The 20,222-nt window shown below is 46.9% G+C and overlaps 1 protein-coding gene across 1 annotated transcript in view; it reads left to right on the top strand.

The window, feature by feature from the left end:
* The first annotated feature begins 3,536 nt into the window (after positions 1-3,536).
* LOC124798817 (neural-cadherin-like) overlaps positions 3,537-20,222 on the top strand; it is an 858,611-nt gene continuing 841,925 nt past the window's right edge. Inside the window, exons 1-2 of the mRNA XM_047262347.1 lie at positions 3,537-4,511; positions 4,569-4,902. Of these exons, the coding sequence (XP_047118303.1) occupies positions 3,537-4,511; positions 4,569-4,902 (1,309 nt within the window). The remainder of the gene's footprint in view (positions 4,512-4,568; positions 4,903-20,222) is intronic.

Here is a 20,222-nt window from a genome sequence, read left to right as displayed (position 1 = left end):
TGACTGCTACATCGAACTGCGACATGAATATACTTACTCTGTTTCGCTATACTCTATTAGCTGCTGTTGGCTGTCATAATAAGTGGCTGTATTTATTACCAAAGCTGATTTTATTCTTTAATAGCAAAGCTGACGTTATTCTTTAATTAATTTGACTGAAGTTACGTGATTCATAGTTAAACTTTTTCTTGACAACAAAAAAAATTTTGCAACGTTTTACGTTGATGGTTTTTGGAATGGATTGTAATCAGTAATGCAATATTGCTGGCAAAAATTAATTATATTCTGAATGAAATGATTTTACAAACGTTCAAATGGGACTTAATTTTTACAATAATCTTACAACTAGCATTGTGCAAACATACCTTCAGTAGTCTTGAGTTTCTCAAAAAAATAATTCAATAATATTAGTTCCTCTTATGATAATAGTTAGCTGATGTCTCTGTACATCCGTTTATAATCTCTTTTAAATCATAGATGGTGGCTGGCAGGCACACCGCTCCTCTCAACATCTCGCTTCAGACCTGCTACCGACTCACTTCGCATCTCGCTTTCTACTGACTTCCTACGAACGCTAAAGTGCGGTCTCTCCCGCCAACAATGCTTTCTGGTGCAGACAACTCCTGCTACCAGTACAAAGTGTATCAATGCGCGGTCTTTCCCGCTCTTTTCTTAAAATGTATCCATACGAGGTCTCTCCCCCCTTTTTAAAATTATATCAATGTGCGGTCTCTCCTGCCAACAATACTTTGGTGCAGACATTCCCTGCTACCAAAATTATTTCCAACATGACAAATATTAATTATTCCTACTTTATCCTATTAATAAAATATAAAAATCTATCATAAATTATGGTTTGACAATAGACAATAGAAAATAGAAGTATACACGTCTTACAACCTTTCCAAGTGTACTATTTTTTTTTCCGGTAGTGGACTTTGAGACACGGTACGCATAGACTGACAGCTGCTCCAAAAGTGAGGTTGCATATTTGACATACTTAGCTGGTAAGTCTGTGCGCTTGTTTGACAAACTCGTGGATAGGAAAGAGCAAATTTGACAAGCATGTTTGATCGTTTGCAGGGGCCTCAAGGCGAACATGCAGGTTAGCGTGTAACGCGGCTAAGACCTAATGTCTGACCATCAGTCTCAACTTACCTTCTCGAATGCTAAGAAGCAGCATAGCACGTGGCGTAGTGCTGTTGGTGTGTTCCCTCCTCTTCGCGGCCGTTCTATGTAATGGGATTAGCGCTGGTATGGAAGCCACGGGCCCTCGCGGTAAACCGATTCCCTCTTCCATTCGCAGCCGCGTATAATGCGCCTATTTACATGCGCGCTGCCTCAGAACATGAACTTATGACCTTTGCAGATGCTTTTTCCTGCTCGCAGAGATGCACCGCTGTTTTAAATTCGGTCTCTTTATTTCAGTTTTAAGGTTACCACGCACTCCTAATTTTTTAGACTTTTTTGCGCTCTACGCTGTCCGCAAACAAAGCTAAGTGGTCCTGGGAAGTGAGGTGAATTTGGAGCAGCCGCATCCTACGCAGTTTTTCTTGTAAGTTTTTAGCGTACTCGCCGGGGCCGGCTGAAAGGACGGATTGGAAATCGATGCTAGAGGTGAGCAGGCCGTTTGGCTGCTGTGCGCTCGCTTTGTTTTACCTTAGAAGGGATTGAGTGAAGTGAAGGAATAAGCGTAGATAGTAATAATATGATGCGTAATAACACGATGGGTAAGGGCTTCCCAGCGAAATCTCTACAGCTTACTGGAAACGGCAATGTATGGACCCGCCTACATTGTGTCCACTACACTGCAGAAGTTACACACCCCTACATAGTCCCAATGTCTCCTTTTGCGATTCTCACTTTTTTTCCTAGCCGTGAAGAAAGACATCCGTGGCTGTAGATTTGGTTCGGACGAAGAAGTGCACGCCTGGATACACTCACGTGTTGAACGTCTTGCCTCCCAGTGAGATAGCCTATATGTATTAACAGTTAAGCCGGTTGCTCTTGAAGTAATAAACAACTTAGAGCATACTTACTTTATTCCACCTGTCTCGTTCTTTTTACTGTCGCTTATAGGCGGCCCATCCATGGGAACACAGCGACTATATTAAAGATATACACTACTGGCCATTAAAATTGCTATACCACGAAGATGACTTGCTACAGACGCGAAATTTAACCGAGAGGAAGACGATGCTGTGATATGCAAATGATTAGCTTATGAGAGCATTCACACAAGGTTGGCGCCGGTGGCGACACCTACAACTTGCTGACATGAGGAAAGTTTGCAACCGATTTGTCTTACACTAACAGCAGTATACCGGCGTTGCCTGATGAAACATTGTTGTGATGCCCCGTGTAAGGAGGAGAAATGCATGCCATCACGATTCCGACTTTGATAAAGGTGGTATCGAACACTCCTGCTCGCGTTGGTCGAGATCCAATGACTGTTAGCAGAATATGGAACCGGTGGGTTCAGGAGGGTAATACGGGACGCCGTGCTGGATCCCAACGGCCTCGTATCACTAGCAGTCGCGATGACGGGCATCTTATCCGCATGGCTGTAACGGATCGTGCAGCCACGTCTCGATTCCTGAGTCAACAGATGGGGATGTTTGCAAGACAACAACCATCTGCACGAACAGTTCGACGATGTTTGCAGCAGCATGGACTATCAGCTCGGAGACCATGGCTGCGGTTACCCTTGACGCTGCATCACAGGCAGGAGCTCCTGCGATGGTGTACTCAACGACTAACCTGGGTGCACGAATGGCAAAACGTCATTTTTTCGGATGAATCCAGGTTCTGTTTACAGCATCATGATGGTCGCATCCGTGTTTGGTGACATCACGGTGAACGCACATCGGTAGCGTGTATTCGTCATCGCCATACTGGCGTATCACGTGGCGTGATGGTATGGGGTGTCATTGGTTACACGTCTCGGTCACCTCTTGTTCGCATTGACGGCACTTTTGAAGAATGGACGTTACATTTCAGACGTGTTACGACCCGTGGCTCTACCCTTCATTCGATCCATGCGAAACCCTACGTTTCAGCAGGATAACGCACGACCGCATGTCGCGGGTCCTGTACGGGTCTTTTTAGATACAGAAAATGTTCGACTGCTACCCTGGCCAGCACATTCTCCAGATCTCTCACCAATTGAAAATGTCTGGTGAATGGTGGGCGAGCAACTGGCTCGTCACAATACGCCAGTCACTACTCTTGATGGACTGTGGTATCGTGTTGAAGCTGCATGGGCAGCACGGCATCCAAGCTCAGTGTGACTCAATGCCCAGGCGTTTCAAGGCCGTTATTACGGCCCAGAGGTAGTCGTTCTGGGTACTGATTTCTCAGGATCTGTGCACCCAAACTGCGTGAAAATGTAATCATGTGTCATTTCTAGTATAATATATTTGTCCAATGAATTTCGTCTTGGTGTAGCAGTTTTAGTGGCCAGTAGTGTTCATTCATTGAATCATCACGTGGTGAGTAACGCGTGCCTCGTGTGTGTGTGCAGCAGGTGGTCAGTGATGGCGGCCGCTCCCGGGCGCCGCCTGGCCCTCGCGGCGCTCGCGCTCCTCTCGCTGTGGGCGCCGTCGCTCGCCGCGTCGTCGCCGCCGCGGCGCCGCAGCGTCGCCGTGCTGGCCGACGACACGTACCCCGGCTACGGCGTGAAGCAGTTCGCGGCGCAGCCCGGCGCCTCCTACCGCCTGCTCGACACGGGCTTCTCGCAGTTCTTCGCGGTCGTGAGCGGCGGCCTGCTGATGACGACGGCCGACCTGCACCCGCTGGTGGGCCGGCCCGTGTCGCTGGCCGTGCTCGAGGACGCGGGCAACCGCTCGAGCACGCACTCGCTGCAGCTGCTGGTGCTGGACCGGCGCGACATGCTGCGCTTCCGCGAGGCGGCCGCGCCGGCGCGGGTGCGCGAGAACGCGCCGCCGGGCTCCGGCGTCGCCCACCTGGCGCTGGCGGGCGGCGCGGGTGGCCGCGTGCGATACGCCATCGTGGCCGGCGACCCCGGCGGCGACTTCCGGCTGGCGGCGGCCAACGCGACCGGCGTCGCCGTCGAGACGGCGCGGCCGCTCGACCGCGAGAAGACGCCGGCGTACAACCTGACGGTGGAGGCGGCGGACGGCCGCGGCGCCGACAGGGCCGTCACCACGCTGCCCGTGGAGGTGCTCGACGAGAACGACAACAGCCCCGTGTTCTCCAGCAAGGTGTACCGCTTCTCCGTGGACGTGGGCGGCCGCGCCTCCGACCGCTTCCGGACGGTCGGCAAGGTGGCGGCGACCGACGCGGACGGCGACCGCGTGGCGTACCGGCTGGCGGCGCCCAGCGGACTGGTCGTGGTCGTGCCGCAGACGGGGGAGCTGCTGCTCGCCGAGGAACCGCCCGAGGAGGACGTCGAGTACGAGATCGCGGTCGAGGCGCACGACCTGCGGTCGCCCAGCCGCACCTCGCAGGCTCCGGCGCAGGTCTGGCTCCAGTTCAACGGGCCCGCCGACGTCGACGAGTCCTCGGCGGCGACCGGCAACGAGACCGTCGACGACGACGAGGACGAGGACGACGGCGCGAACGAGGTGGCCTCCGAGGAGTGGTCGGAGCCGTCGCGCGCCCGCGTCCACCGCATCGCCAAGCGGCGGGTGACGCGCGCCGTGCGGCCCACCAAGCGCATCGAGTTCACCGAGGCGGACGGCGGCACCGAGGGGCGCGCAGTCTTCACCCTGGAGAAGGAGACCGAGCGGGAGACCTTCAAGATCCGCGACGAGAACCCTTGGGTCACTGTCGAGCCCAACGGCGCCGTACGCGTCAAGAAGAAGTGGGACTACGAGGAGCTCGGCCCGGAGAAGACCATCGACTTCTGGGTCACCATCACCAACGCCGGAGGAGGAGGAGGTCAGTTTCTATTTCACTCCATTTTTTAAAAAAAATCTTTATTTCAATAACAAATATAATAGTTATATAGCTTAACCCACCACCTTAGTGCCGGCCGCGGTGGTCTAGCGGTTCTAGGCGCTCAGTCCGGAGCCGCGCGACTGCTACGGTCGCAGGTTCGAATCGTGCCTCGGGCATGGATGTGTGTGATGTCCTTAGGTTAGTTAGGTTTAAGTAGTTCTAAGTTCTAGGGGACTGATGACCATAGCTGTTAAGTCCCATAGTGCTCAGAGCCATTTGAACCATTTTTTTTTTTTTGTTACAAAAAGTTACGGTCAAACTTTAAGGAAACATTCCTCACACACAAATAAAGAAAAGATGTTATGTGGACATGTGTCCGGAAACGCTTAATTTCCATGTTAGAGCTCATTTTAGTTTCGTCGGTATGTACTGTACTTCCTCGATTCACCACCAGTTGGCCCAATTGAAGGAAGGTAATCTTGACTTCGGTGCTTGTGTTGACATGCGACTCATTGCTCTACAGTACTAGCATCAAGCACATCTGCAGGTAGCATCAACAGGTTAGTGTTCATCACGAACGTGGTTTTGCAGTCAGTGCAATGTTTACAAATGCGGAGTTGGCAGATGCCCATTTGATGTATGGATTAGCACGGGGCAATAGCCGTGGCGCGGTATGTTTGTATCGAGACAGATTTCCAGAACGAAGGTGTCCCGACTGGAAGACGTTCGAAGCAATTGATCGTCGTCTTAGGGAGCACGGAACATTCCAGCCTATGACTCGCGACTGGGGAAGACCTAGAACGACGAAGACACCTGCAATGGACGAAGCAATTCTTCGTGCAGTTGACGATAACCCTAATGTCAGCGTCAGAGAAGTTGCTGCTGTACAAGGTAACGTTGACCACGTCACTGTATGGAGGGTGCTACGGGAGAACCAGTTGTTTCCGTACCATGTACAGCGTGTACAGGCACTATCAGCAGCTGATTGGCCTCCACGGGTACACTTCTGCGAATAGTTCATCCAACAATGTTTCAATACTCATTTCAGTGCAAATGTTCTCTTTACGGACGAGGCTTCAAATTGTAAATTTTCACAATCAACATGTGTCGGGTGACGAGAATCCGCACGCAATTGTGCAATCACGTCATCAACACAGATTTTCTGTGAACGTTTGGGCAGGCATTGTTGGTGATGTCTTGATTGGGCTCCATGTTCTTCCACCTAGGCTCAATGGAGCACGTTATCATGATCTCATACGGGATACTCTACCTGTGCTGCTAGAACATGTGCCTTTACAAGTACGACACAACGTGTGGTTCATGCACGATGGAGCTCCTGCACATTTCAGTCGAAGTGTTCGTACGCTTCTCAACAACAGATTCGGTGACCGATGGATAGGTAGAGGCGGACCAATTCCATGGCCTCCACGCTCTCCTGACCTCAACCCTCTTGACTTTCATTTATGGGGGCATTTGAAAGCTCTTGTCTACGCAACCCCGGTACCAAATGTAGAGACTCTTCGTGCTCGTATTGTGGACGGCTGTGATACAACACGCCATTCTCCAGGGCTGCATCAGCGCATCAGGGATTCCATGCGACGGAGGGTGGATGCATGTATCCTCGCTAACGGAGGACATTTTGAACATTTCCTGTAACAAAGTGTTTGAAGTCACGCTGGTACGTTATGTTGCTGTGTGTTTCCATTCCATGATTAGTGTGATTTGAAGAAAAGTAATAAAATGAGCTCTAACATGGAAACTAAGCGTTTCCGGACACATGTCAACATAACATATTTTCTTTCTTTGTGTGTGAGGAATGTTTCCTGAAAGTTTGGCCGTACCTTTTTGTAACACCCTGTACGCTACTACCTAGTTGTTAATCTTCCTGCCTACTTGTTAATTCCTAACTGCCTGCACCGTTACAGGTGTGTCAGCCTAGATATAAACCTACTTCAAGGTCTTGCTCATCGAGCTAATCCCGATGAGCTTTCCCCCGACACTGGGCAGGCCAAAATTGCTTGTCGCTGTAGGTTCCTAATTAAGTGTCTACTTCTAATGCTACTAACTACTAATTAACTTACGTAAAATCCGGTGCTGTCTTAGTCGAGAATAGGTGTACCCCAGTCCCCCTAGCCCTGCACGTGGCGGATTCCAACTAAAAGTCGACCTCTCCACGCTCAGGCGGTACAGGATTAGGGTACTAGGACACTTTCAGTGGTTGGTTCTAGTCGCGAAAGGCCCTCAGGTATGCAGTCAGAACTTTTCGTGATACCTCATTTGCCAATTTGTTCAGAGTTTCGAAAGTCTCTTCGTGTCTTAATATGTCGTATGTGTTGTTGTTTCGAAGTTCTTGTTTTCATGTATCTGCTACATCATCGAAAAGGGGGCATTCGTAAACCACATGATCAGGAGTACCCTCCAAAGCGCCACAGTCACACTCACACTCAGGTGTAGCCCTTTTCCCCAAACCGACATAGATATGTCGGGTAGGGCCCATGACCAGTGAGAAAATGTATTAGACCCCGGTTTGGTTTGATATTCCTCATGCCTAACCTTTCTTTAACATTTGGCAAGAATCCATAGGTTCTTCTGCCAGATTCAGCCATTTCCCAAGATTCCTGCCATAAGTCCTCACCCCTTATTCGTATTTCTCCCTTGTCCCTAGCCAAAACTCCCAGTATGTTCTCTATTTTCATGTCGTTCCCTTTCTTGACCCAGTACCATGCTTCTTGTTCCCGTATTTTGATATCTAGAGGACAGAGCTCCATTATCACTAACAGGGCATTTCCTGGGGATGTTCTGTAAGGCCCCACAGATCTTAACAGCATGTTCCTTTGTACTCTTCTCACTGTCATGGCAGGCACCACCCTTGTGAGCCTGTGCGCGCAGACTCCCGATCCGTAACCCACTATTCAAGTCACTATTCTGTTATGATACAACTTTATTAGGTGTGGTGGAACGTGTGGTGGAAGGTGAAATCTTTTGTGTCCTATGGAGATGAGGTTATTGAGTACTTGTAGTGCTTTTTGGGTTACGGACACAATGTGCCTTCCGAAGTTCCACCTTCCATCGATGATGACACCCAATTCACTCCATTTTGTTATGTATCTTTTAACGTTATCAGAAAGAGATGACAAGTAACTCCGCCCAAACAGACCATGAAGGCCCGACGGTACCGACCGGCCGCCGTGTCATCCGCACCCCAAAGGCGTCGCTGGATGCGTATATGGAGGGGGTGGTCAGCACATTGCTCTCACTGCCGTATGTCAGTCTGCGATACCGGTGCCGCTACTTCCCACTCAAATAGCTCCTCAGTTCGCAGAGAGATAATGCTGGAATCAATATAATCAACAGCCGGCCGGTGTGGCCGAGTGGTTCTAGGCGCTTGAGTCTGAAACCACGCGACCGCTACGGTCGCAGGCTCGAATCCTGCCTCGGGCATGGATGTGTGTTATGTCCGTAGGTTAGTTAGGTTTACGTAGTTCTAAGTTCTACGGGACTGATGACCTCAGATGTTAAGTCCCATAGTGCTCAGAGCCATTTCAACCAATATAATTAATAAGATCGGTGGATATAACATAATCAGAAGTTATGGTACAGAATACCTAAAACCCTATTATAACGAGACAGTTGATCTAGTAATCTTCGACGAGACACAGTGGGCTCTAAAAATCTGAAAAATCGCAAGAGTTGTGGACGAGATTAAATGAATGCCGAACTTATTAAACCTGGAGGTACGCTGTGCTAACTAATACTGGTATATTATTTACTGGATGGTGGCGAAGCTATAAAATCCCGTATTATTCAAAAACGTCAAGTAATGACTGTTTTTAAAAAAGGCAAAAGAAATACACGTGGCTGTTAATAAGGGTACAAGTCTCACGAATACAATTTATAAAGTTTACTCAGAAATAATAAACAAGTCCTTGAAGAGAAGAGTAAAGTGGGTTTAGGAAGCGACGCTCGACCATCAATGATTTTTTGACATCGAGAGAATTTTACGAACACGACAAAAAGTCAGTTTATGAATACATGTTCCTTTTATTGACTTCGAAAGAGCCTTTGATTCAGTCATTAGAAATAGACTGTGGACAATAATTGACAAGCAAGGATACCCCATGCATCCTATATAGGTAATCAAAAACATATATGATGACACCAAAACAATCATAAAAACAGGCACTTCAGAAACAGATCAACGTGTCAGACAGGGATGTAGCGTGTCAAGACCTGTTTTTAACGCTTATATTGAAGACCTTGTAAGAAATTAGAAGAAAGAATTCTATGAAGGTAAACAGCTGAACAGGAACTACCATCTAAATGTTATTGTTTACACAGATAATGTAATTGTATTATAAAAGACAGAGGTAGAGTTACAACACTTTGTGTATAAATATGTGTTGGGAAAGAAACATCACAATCTAAAAATATATGCTACTTAAAACAAAAGCTATGGGCCAGTACGGAAAATAACCAGTTCGATCTAAGATTGATATCGAAAACAAGTTACTTGAGCAAGCATTCAGTTACAGTTACTTAGTCTGTGACATAGCTGCACATAGAAAAAGAAACAAAATAAAATCAACAAATGTCAACATGTATGTGGAACTATCTACATCTACATCTACGTCCATACTCCGCAAGCCACCTGACGGTGTGTGGCGGAGGGTACCTTCAGTACCTCTATCGGTTCTCCCTTCTATTCCAGTCTCGTATTGTTCGTGGAAAGAAGGACTGTCGGTATGCCTCTGTGTGGGCTCTAATCTCTCTGGTTTTATCCTCATGGTCTCTTCGCGAGATATACGTAGGAGGGAGCAATATACTGCTTGACTCTTCGGTGAAGGTATGTTCTCGAAACTTCAATAAAAGCCCGTACCGAGCTACTGAGCGTCTCTCCTGCAGAGTCTTCCACTGGAGTTTATCTAACATCTCCGTAACGCTTTCGCGATTACTAAATGATCCTGTAACGAAGCGCGCTGCTCTCCGTTGGATCTTCTCTATCTCTTCTATCAACCCTATCTGGTACGGATCCCACACTGCTGAGCAGTATTCAAGCAGTGGGCGAACAAGCGTACTGTAACCTACTTCCTTTGTTTTCGGATTGCATTTCCTTAGGATTCTTCCAATGAATCTCAGTCTGGCATCTGCTTTACCGACGATCAACATTATATGATCATTCCATTTTAAATCACTCCTAATGCGTACTCCCAGATAATTTATGGTATTAACTGCTTCCAGTTGCTGACCTGCTATTTTGTAGCTAAATGATAAAGGATCTATCTTTCTGTATATTCGCAGCGCATTACACTTGTCTACATTGAGATTCAATTGCCATTCCCTGCACCATGCGTCAATTCGCTGCAGATCCTCCTGCATTTCAATACAATTTTCCATTGTTACAACCTCTCGGTACACCACAGCATCATCTGCAAAAAGCCTCAGTGAACTTCCGATGTCATCCACCAGGTCATTTATGTATATTGTGAATAGCAACGGTCCTATGACACTCCCCTGCGGCACACCTGAAATCACTCTTACTTCGGAAGACTTCTCTCCGTTGAGAATAACATGCTGCGTCCTGTTATCTAGGAACTCCTCAATCCAATCACACAATTGGTCTGATAGTCCATATGCTCTTACTTTGTTCATTAAACGACTGTGGGGAACTGTATCGAACGCCTTGCGAAAGTCAAGAAACACGGCATCTACCTGTGAACCCGTGTCTATGGCCCTCTGAGTCTCGTGGACGAATAGCGCGAGCTGGGTTTCACATGACCGTCTTTTTCGAAACCCATGCTGATTCCTACAGAGTAGATTTCTAGTCTCCAGAAAAGTCATTATACTCGAACACAATACGTGTTCCAAAATTCTGCAACTGATCGACGTTAGAGATATAGGTCTATAGTTCTGCACATCTGTTCGACGTCCCTTCTTGAAAACGGGGATGACCTGTGCCCTTTTCCAATCCTTTGGAACGCTACGCTCTTCTAGAGACCTACGGTACACCGCTGCAAGAAGGGGGGCAAGTTCCTTCGCGTACTCTGTGTAAAATTGAACTGGTATCCCATCAGGTCCAGAGGCCTTTCCTCTTTTGAGCGATTTTAATTGTTTCTCTATCCCTCTGTCGTCTATTTCGATATCTACCATTTTGTCATCTGTGCGACAATCTAGAGAAGGAACTACAGTGCAATCTTCCTTTGTGAAACAACTTTGGAAAAAGACATTTAGTATTTCGGCCTTTAGTCTGTCATCCTCTGTTTCAGTACCATTTTGGTCACAGAGTGTCTGGACATTTTGTTTTGATCCACCTACCGCTTTGACATAAGACCAAAATTTCTTAGGATTTTCTGCCAAGTCAGTACATAGAACTTTACTTTCGAATTCATTGAACGCCTCTCGCATAGCCCTCCTCACACTACATTTCGCTTCGCGTAATTTTTGTTTGTCTGCAAGGCTTTGGCTATGTTTATGTTTGCTGTGAAGTTCCCTTTGCTTCCGCAGCAGTTTTCTAACTCGGTTGTTGTACCACGGTGGCTCTTTCCCATCTCTTACGATCTTGCTTGGCACATACTCATCTAACGCATAATGTACGACGGTTTTGAACTTCGTCCACTGATCCTCAACACTATCTGTACTTGAGACAAAACTTTTGTGTTGAGCCAACAGGTACTCTGAAATCTGCTTTTTGTCACTTTTTCTAAACAGAAAAATCTTCCTACCCTTTTTAATATTCCTGTTTACGGCTGAAATCATCGATGCCGTAACCGCTTTATGATCGCTGATTCCCTGTTCTGCGTTAACTTTTTCAAATAGTTCGGGTCTGTTTGTCACCAGAAGGTCTAATATGTTATCCCCACGAGTCGGTTCTCTGTTTAACTGCTCAAGGTAGTTTTCAGATAAAGCACTTAAAAAAATTTCACAGGATTCTTTGTCCCTGCCACCCGTTATGAACGTTTGAGTCTCCCAGTCTATATCTGGCAAATTAAAATCTCCACCCAGAACTATAACATGGTGGGGAAATCTACTCGAAATATTTTCCAAATTATCCTTCAGGTGCTCAGCCACAACAGCTGTTGAGCCAGGGGGCCTATAGAGACATCCAATTACCATGTCTGAGCCTGCTTTAACCGTGACCTTCACCCAAATCATTTCACATTTCGGATCTCCGTCAATTTCCTTCGATACTATTGCACTTCTTATCGCTATAAACACGCCTCCCCCTTCACTGTTCAGCCTGTCTCTACGGTATACATTCCAATCTGAGTTTAGGATTTCATTACTGTTTACGTCTGGTTTCAGCCAACTTTCTGTCCCTAGTACTATATGGGCATTGTGACCGTTTATTAATGAGAGCAGTTCTGGGACCTTTCTATAGACGCTCCTGCAGTTTACTATTAGCACATTAATATTGTTATTCCCTGTTGCATTTTGCCTACTCCTACCTTGCCGCGTCTCAGGAGGCGTCTTGTCGGGCCTAGGGAGGGGATTCTCTAACCTAAAAAACCCCCATGTGCACTCCACACGTACTCCGCTACCCTTGTAGCCGCTTCCGGCGTGTAGTGCACGCCTGACCTATTCAGGGGGACCCTACATTTCTCCACCCGATAGCGGAGGTCGAGAAATTTGCACCCCAGATCTCCGCAGAATCGTCTGAGTCTCTGGTTTAAGCCTTCCACTCGGCTCCAAACCAGAGGACCGCGAGGAACTATAAAGAAATCTTCAAAAAATAAAGTTAGAAAAAACCACAAAATCGAAACTGTGTAAAACAGTGACGCTGTCCGTGGTTCTTACTGGTAGCGAATCGTGGATTGACAGAAAAAAGAGATAAAAATAACATACACTTAGCAGAAATGAGATTTTTAAAAACTGTCAATTTTTGCCCAAAGAGGAACGGCTTTAAAAAGATGACATCCGGGCAAAATTTGGAATCTGTTGTTTAAATGAGAAAACTGGAGAATACAAGAAAGAATGAATACAATACCTCAAGCAGATGGATGAAGACGAAATGCCAGACGCTGTAAACGAGTACAAGCCCTCAGGGAGACGAGATGGATGAGGGCCGAGAAAGAGATGGTGTTAATTATGTGCAGTTGGAATAGGCATAGTGCCTAAGCTTAGAATTACAGGAAGAAAAAGAAGATCTCTTAACTAGCCTTCTGTACACATTGCAGTGAACTGTCACCACGTAGTTCTGACGGCAATGTCGATCAGAAATGGAAATTTTGTTTAGGGTGAGACAGTGGGGACTCACTGAACAAGGGTTTGGCGGTAGTGGCTTCTGTGCCAGACGAGGTTTCAAAAAAATGAGAGATAGCAGAAGAATGAAAAGAAGATGAAGGACGAAGTAAGAGGGGAAGAAGAAGAAAAAGAAGTGACATATCATTCATTTTTTTGTTTTTAAAACACAGTTACAAATCTCACAATGCCATAATCGGTTTCCACCAACTAACGGTCGTCTTCAGACTCAAGGCACATGCTGCATTGATTTGTACACAACATGTTCACCACCTGGTGGAAACCGGTTATGGTATTTTGAAACGCTCAAATGATGGTGATTGTAGCATGAAATTATAAAAAAATTAAAAAAACAGAGCAAGAAGTGAAAAAGGGAAAGGATTGGTGGTGGCTTAAATTGGAATTGGGCAAAGACGTACGATGAAACGAAGTAATGAGGAGATTCGGATTGGACTAGGTTGAGAGCAACGTTTCCGTATAAGATCTGTCTCTGACTAGTACGTAAGAGTACGAGGGGCTGGAGATCTCCTCTGAACAGCACGTTGCAAGGCATCCCAGATATACTCAATAATGTTCATGTCTGGGCAGTTTGGTGGCCAGCGGATGTGTTTTAACTCAGAAGAGTGTTTCTGGAGCCACTCTGTAGCAATTCTGGACGTATTGGGTGTCGCATTGTCCTGCCAGAATTGCCCAAGTCCTGAATGCACAATGGACATGAATGGATGCAGGTGATCAGACAGGGTGCTTATGTACGTGTCACCTGTCAGAGTCGTATCTAGACGTATTAGGGGTCCCATATCACTCCAAATGCAAACGCCCACCAACTCGAACAGTCCCCTGCTGACATGCAGAGTCCATGGATTCATAAGGTTGTCTCCCTACCCTTGCACGTCCATCCGCTCTATACAGTTTGAAACGAGACTGGTCCTTCCAGGAAACATGTTTCCAGTCATCAACGGGCCAACGTCGGTGTTGACGGGCCCAGGCGAGGCGTAAAGCTTTGTGTCGCGCAGTCACGAGTGGTCCTTTGGTTCCGAAAGCCCATATATGTGATGTTTCGTTGAATGGTTCGCACGCTGACACTTGCTGATGGCCCAGCGTTGAAATCTACAGCAATTTGCGAAAGGGTTGCACTTCTCTCACGTTGAATGATTCTCTTCAGTCGTCGTTGGTCCCGTTCTTGCAGGATCTTTTTCCAGCCGCACCGATGTTGACGATTTGATGTTTTAACCGATTCTTAATATTCACGGTACACTCGTGGAATGGTCGTACGGGAGAGTCCCCACTACATCGCTACCTCGAAGATGCCGTGTCCAATCGCTCGCGCGTCAACTATAACAACACGTTCAAGCTTACTTAAATCTTGATAACCTGCCATTGTAGTAGCAGCAACCGATCTAACTGCTGCGCCAGGCTCTTGTTGTCTTACGTAGGCGTCCGCAGCTCGTGGTCGAGCGGTAGCGTTCTCGCTTCCCACGTCCGGGTTCCCGGGTTCGATTCCCGGCGGGGTCAAGGATTTTCTCTGCCTCGTGATGACTGGGTGTTGTGTGATGTCCTTAGGTTAGTTAGGTTTAAGTAGTTCTAAGTTCTAGGGGACTGATGACCATAGATGTTAAGTCCCATAGTGCTCAGAGCCATTTTCTTACATAGGCGTTGCCGACCGCAGCGCCGTTTTCTGCCTGTTTACATATTTCTGTATGTGAATACGCAGGCCATTACCAGTTTCTTTGGCGCTTCATTATAGTATGACCACATAAAACAGAGTAGATAAGGCAGATGCCAGACTGAGATTCAAGGGAAGAGTCGTAAGGAAATTTATATCATCCACGGAAACTCTTATTCCAATGGGTTCAAGAGTATAGCTTATCACCCTTGGACCAAATTGGACTAATAGAGGAGGCAGACAAAATACAACGAAGAGCGGCGCGAAAATTGGTGCCAGACGTAGTGTCCGCGACAGACCATCAGCTGGCTTACAGAGTATACGGTATGTCGCAAGAGGAGTGGCCAACATTCAGGGATATGACAGCAACGATCATTTGAAGCAAGAAAGTCTAGCAAGCTTGGGTTCTAAACTACATACCTTCAGAGCTATGAACAATTGTTCAGTAGAAGAAATTTGTTTCACAGCATCGAAGATCAGAAGTGCTCATAGCTCTTAAGGTATGCATTTTAGAGCCCATGCTTAGCAGACTTTTTTGTAACCAATGATCTTACCTGGCATATCTCCGATTATTAACCATTTTTTCAGGGGCATCCTGTGGTTGTAGCCGAGCGAGATGGTGCAGTGGTTAGCACGCTGGACTCGTATTCGTAAGGATGACGGTGCAAACTCGCGTCCTGTGATCCTGATTTAGGTTTTCCGTGATTTCCCTAAATTGCTTCATGCAAATACCGGGCTGGTGCCGGCCGGAGTGGCCGAGCGGTTCTAGGCGCTGCACTCTGGAAGAAAGCGCAGGTCGTTCCCATTTTCAAGAAGGGTCATAAATCAGATGCGAATAATTATAGGCCTATTTCGCTTACGTCAATCTGTTGTAGAATAATGGAACATGTTTTGTGTTCTCGTATTATGACGTTCTTAGATAATACAAATCTCCTTCATCATAACCAACATGGATTCCGCAAACAGAGATCATGTGAAACTCAGCTCGCCCTATTTGCCCAAGAAATTCACAGTGCCGTAGACACTGGCGAGCAGATTGATGCCGTATTCCTGGACTTCAGGAAGGCATTTGATACGGTTCCGCACTTACGTTTAGTGAAAAAAATACGAGCTTACGGAATATCGGACCAGGTTTGTGATTGGATTCAGGATTTCCTAGAAGAAAGAACACAACATGTCATTCTTAACGGTTCAAAATCTGCAGATGTAGAGGTAATTTCGGGAGTACCGCAAGGAAGCGTGATAGGACCTTTATTGTTTACAATATACATAAATGACTTATTTGACAACATCGGTAGCTCCGTGAGGCTATTTGCAGATGACACGGTTGTCTACAAGAAAGTAGCAACATCAGAAGACTCGTACGTACTCCAGGAAGACCTGCAGAGGATTAATGCATGGTGCGACAGCTGGCAGCTTTCCCTAAACGTAGATAAATGTAATATAATGCGCATACATAGGGGCAGAAATCCATTCCAGTACGATTATGCCATAGGTGGTAAATCATTGGAAGCGGTAACGACCGTAAAATACTTAGGAGTTACTATCCGGAGCGATCTGAAGTGGAATGATCACATAAAACAAATAGTGGGAAAAGCAGGCGCCAGGTTGAGATTCATAGGAAGAATTCTAAGAAAATGTGACTCATCGACGAAAGAAGTAGCTTACAAAACGCTTGTTCGTCCGATTCTTGAGTATTGCTCATCAGTATGGGACCCTTACCAGGTTGGATTAATAGAAGAGATAGACATGATCCAGCGAAAAGCAGCGCGATTCGTCATGGGGACATTTAGTCAGCGCGAGAGCGTTACGGAGATGCTGAACAAGCTCCAGTGGCGGACAATTCAAGAAAGGCGTTACGCAATACGGAGAGGTTTATTATCGAAATTACGAGAGAGCACATTCCGGGAAGAGAAGGGCAACATATTACTACCGCCCACATATATCTCGCGTAATGATCACAACGAAAAGATCCGAGAAATTAGAGCAAATACGGAGACTTACAAGCAGTCGTTCTTCCCACGCACAATTCGTGAATGGAACAGGGAAGGGGGGATCAGATAGTGGTACAATAAGTACCCTCCGCCACACACCGTAAGGTGGCTCGCGGAGTATAGATGTAGATGTAGACCGCTAAGGTCGCAGTTTCGAATCCTGCCTCGGGCATGGATGTCTGTGATGTTCTTAGGTTAGTTAGGTTTAACTAGTTCTAAGTTCTAGGGGACTAATGACCTTAGAAGTTGAGTCCCATAGTGCTCAGAGCCATTTGAACCATTTGAACCGGGTTGGTTCCTTCGAAAGGTCACGACCAACTTACTTCAATGCAATGGTCAGCACACTGGACTCGTATTCGTAAGGATGACGGTGCAAACCCGCGCCCGGCCAACCTAATTTAGGTTTTCTGTGATTTCCCTAAATCGCTTCATGCAAATGCCGGGTTTGTTCCTTCGAAAGGTCACGACCAACTTACTTCAATGCAATGGTCAGCACACTGGACTCGTATTCGTAAGGATGACGGTGCAAACGCACGTCCGGCCATCCTGATTTGGGTTTTCCGTGATTTCCCTAAATCGCTTTTAGCAAACAGAACACAGGATGTTGTTCTCAATGGAGAGACGTCTACAGACGTTAAAGTAACCTCTGGCATGTCACAGGGGAGAGTTATGGGACCATTGCTTTTCACAATATATATAAATGACCCAGTAGATAGTGTCGGAAGTTCCATGCGGCTTTTCGCGGATGACGCTGTAGTATACAGAGAAGTTGGAGCATTAAAAAATTGCAGCGAAATGCAGGAAGATCTGCAGCGGATAGGCACTTGGCGCAGGGAATGACAACTGACCCTTAACACAGACAAATGTAATGTATTGCGATTACATAGAAAGAAGGATCCTTTATTGTATGATTATATGATAGTGGAACAAACACTGGTAGCAGTTACTTCTGTAAAATATCTGGGAGTATGCGTGCGGAACGATTTGAAGTGGAATGATCATATAAAATTAATTGTTGGTAAGGCGGGTACCAGTTGAGATTCATTGGGAGAGTCCTTAGAAAATGTAGTCCATCAACAAAGGAGGTCGCTTACAAAACACTCGTTCGACCTATACTGGAGTATTGCTCATCAGTGTGGGATCCGTACCAGATCGGTTTGACGGAGGAGATAGAGAAGATCCAAAGAAGAGCGGCGCGTTTCGTCACAGGGTTATTTGATAACCGTGATAGCGTTACGGAGATGTTTAATAAACTCAAGTGGCAGACTCTGCAAGAGAGGCGCTCTGCATCGCGGTGTAGCTTGCTCGCCAGGTTTCGAGAGGGTGCGTTTCTGGATGAGGTATCGAATATATTGCTTCCCCCTACTTATACCCCCAGAGGAGATCACGAATGTAAAATTAGAGAGATTCGAGCGCGCACGGAGGCTTTCTGGCAGTCGTTCTTCCCGCGAACCATACGCGACTGGAACAGGAAAGGGAGGTAATGACAGTGGCACGTAAAGTGCCCTCTGCCACACACCGTTGGGTGGCTTGCGGAGTATAAATGTAGATGTAGATGTAGATGCAAATGCCGGGTTGGTTCCTTCGATAGGTCACGTCGAACTTACTTCCCCATCCTTCCCTAGCTTGTCTCTGGCGAGACTTGAATTCTTGCTCCTCCTTTGGCCGGCGGTCAGTCCGGCGATTAGCCTTCCAGCCGATGGCGCCCCGGGGGGGGGGGGGGGGGGGGGGGTCGGGAGGTCTCGCCGACATCGATCCCTCCAGCCCCGAGTGGCCTCCTGGCCTCCCCGGGCGCGGCATTCTTTTGTTCGCCTCCTTTCCAATTAAAATGCAATTGTGAATCCAATTACTTGGGGGCGGCGTATTAAATTATCCTGCGCCGGCGCGCTGCCCGGTAATGAGGAAGAAAGGCCCGCCGTGCCCTGCCCTGCCCTGCAGGTACGCGAAATTGAATCTGAAGCTGGCCACTAATGGAAAGGCGGATCCATTTTTTTCGGCCGGGCTTACGTTAACGAGAGGTGACAGGCTGCCGCCTCTGCTCAGCGTCCCGGTGACGTTTACTCGCTCCGCTATCAGAACAACAAGGACGCGACGGCGATCCAGCGCTGAGTGTACATACTAGGGCAGGGCCGGCCAAACGTGCGGAAGTGCTGCACATGTGCGCACGTGTGGGACAGCGACATCTGTTATAAGACATGTGTCCTAAATGAACGGTGGCGGCTCCACTTCCCCGTTTATGTGGTACAAGCAAGAGCGCAACATACCCAGTCTCGTTTACCCTTGGTAACCGTAACCTTAACAGAGAAGTACTGAGAAATGGCAGGTACTGTGAAAAAGCAAAGGACGAGAGATCTATGTTCTCTGTCGTTTAAAAATGACTGGGAACTGCAATTCTTTTTTTTGTAGCCGCTGGTGAAAACTCAGTGTTTGCTATGCCGCCGAATAATAGGCGGCCAGCATAAGTTTTCAATTGAAAGACACTACATTACATGTCACAAAGAGGAGTGAAGAACGGCAAGCAAAATTAAATGTCCTTAAGAAAATGGATGAGACACATCAACTCGATTATCATTTCTCATGACCAGTGATAAACGTGTTTGGATTCATTCCTTTCATAATTAAAAATCATTGTTTACTCACTGTGCATTAGTGCCTCATTCTGCTCCATGTTACATTATTATCAGGAAAGTTGGTCATTAGACCGATTGCTCCAATGCATACTTACATTTAGGGTTTTTTTTTTTTAATGTGTGAAGGGCTACGCTCAACTGAAGTCGATAAAACGTAACATTCATCTAATTGTCGGTTATTATGCAGATTTCAGACGGAGCTGATGAAAGATGTAGCAATAATGGTATTGAAATAACCGGTGATCATCGAGAGGTCTGCGGTTATCATTCTGTTCAGAGATCAGTGAGACAGAAATTATGTGGGTGTAACTGAGGGCACCGAGAATTAGTTATAGGAAACCTTGCGTTAGTTTAATGTTGTTTGAAATCATGAATAAGGTTCGTTGGAAGTCGCTAAGTGCTCTCTTTCTTAAATACTGGATCAAAAACATTACTCGTATTTACGTGCCGTCAGTCAAAATGCCTTAATCAAAACCCATGGTTGTTAACTATATTACTTCTCTTACTGGGTTAAACTGTTAACATAAAAGTAGACGTCTCAATGAGTAGACTGTGACGGTATTTTAAATGTTTAATACGCGAAATACCTTCCCACGGTTGGCTTGCAAGCTGTGGAAAGAGCACTAGAATGCGCCGGTACAGAGTATCCCAGCAAGTGGATAAAGCGACATCTGCGGGTATAGACATGCACTACATGAACGCTGACGGCTGCGGCGTGCACGCTGTGACCCGTAAGTTGCACATGTGCAGGAGCACCGCACGCGTGCAGAATTTCTGGCCGGCCCTGTACTAGGGCGT

Source organism: Schistocerca piceifrons, chromosome 5 (genome assembly GCF_021461385.2).
Source record: "Schistocerca piceifrons isolate TAMUIC-IGC-003096 chromosome 5, iqSchPice1.1, whole genome shotgun sequence".
Classification (NCBI taxonomy): domain Eukaryota; kingdom Metazoa; phylum Arthropoda; class Insecta; order Orthoptera; family Acrididae; genus Schistocerca; species Schistocerca piceifrons.
The sequence above is the reverse complement of the archived record's forward strand: the minus strand, read 5'-3'. Positions and strand labels throughout refer to the sequence as shown.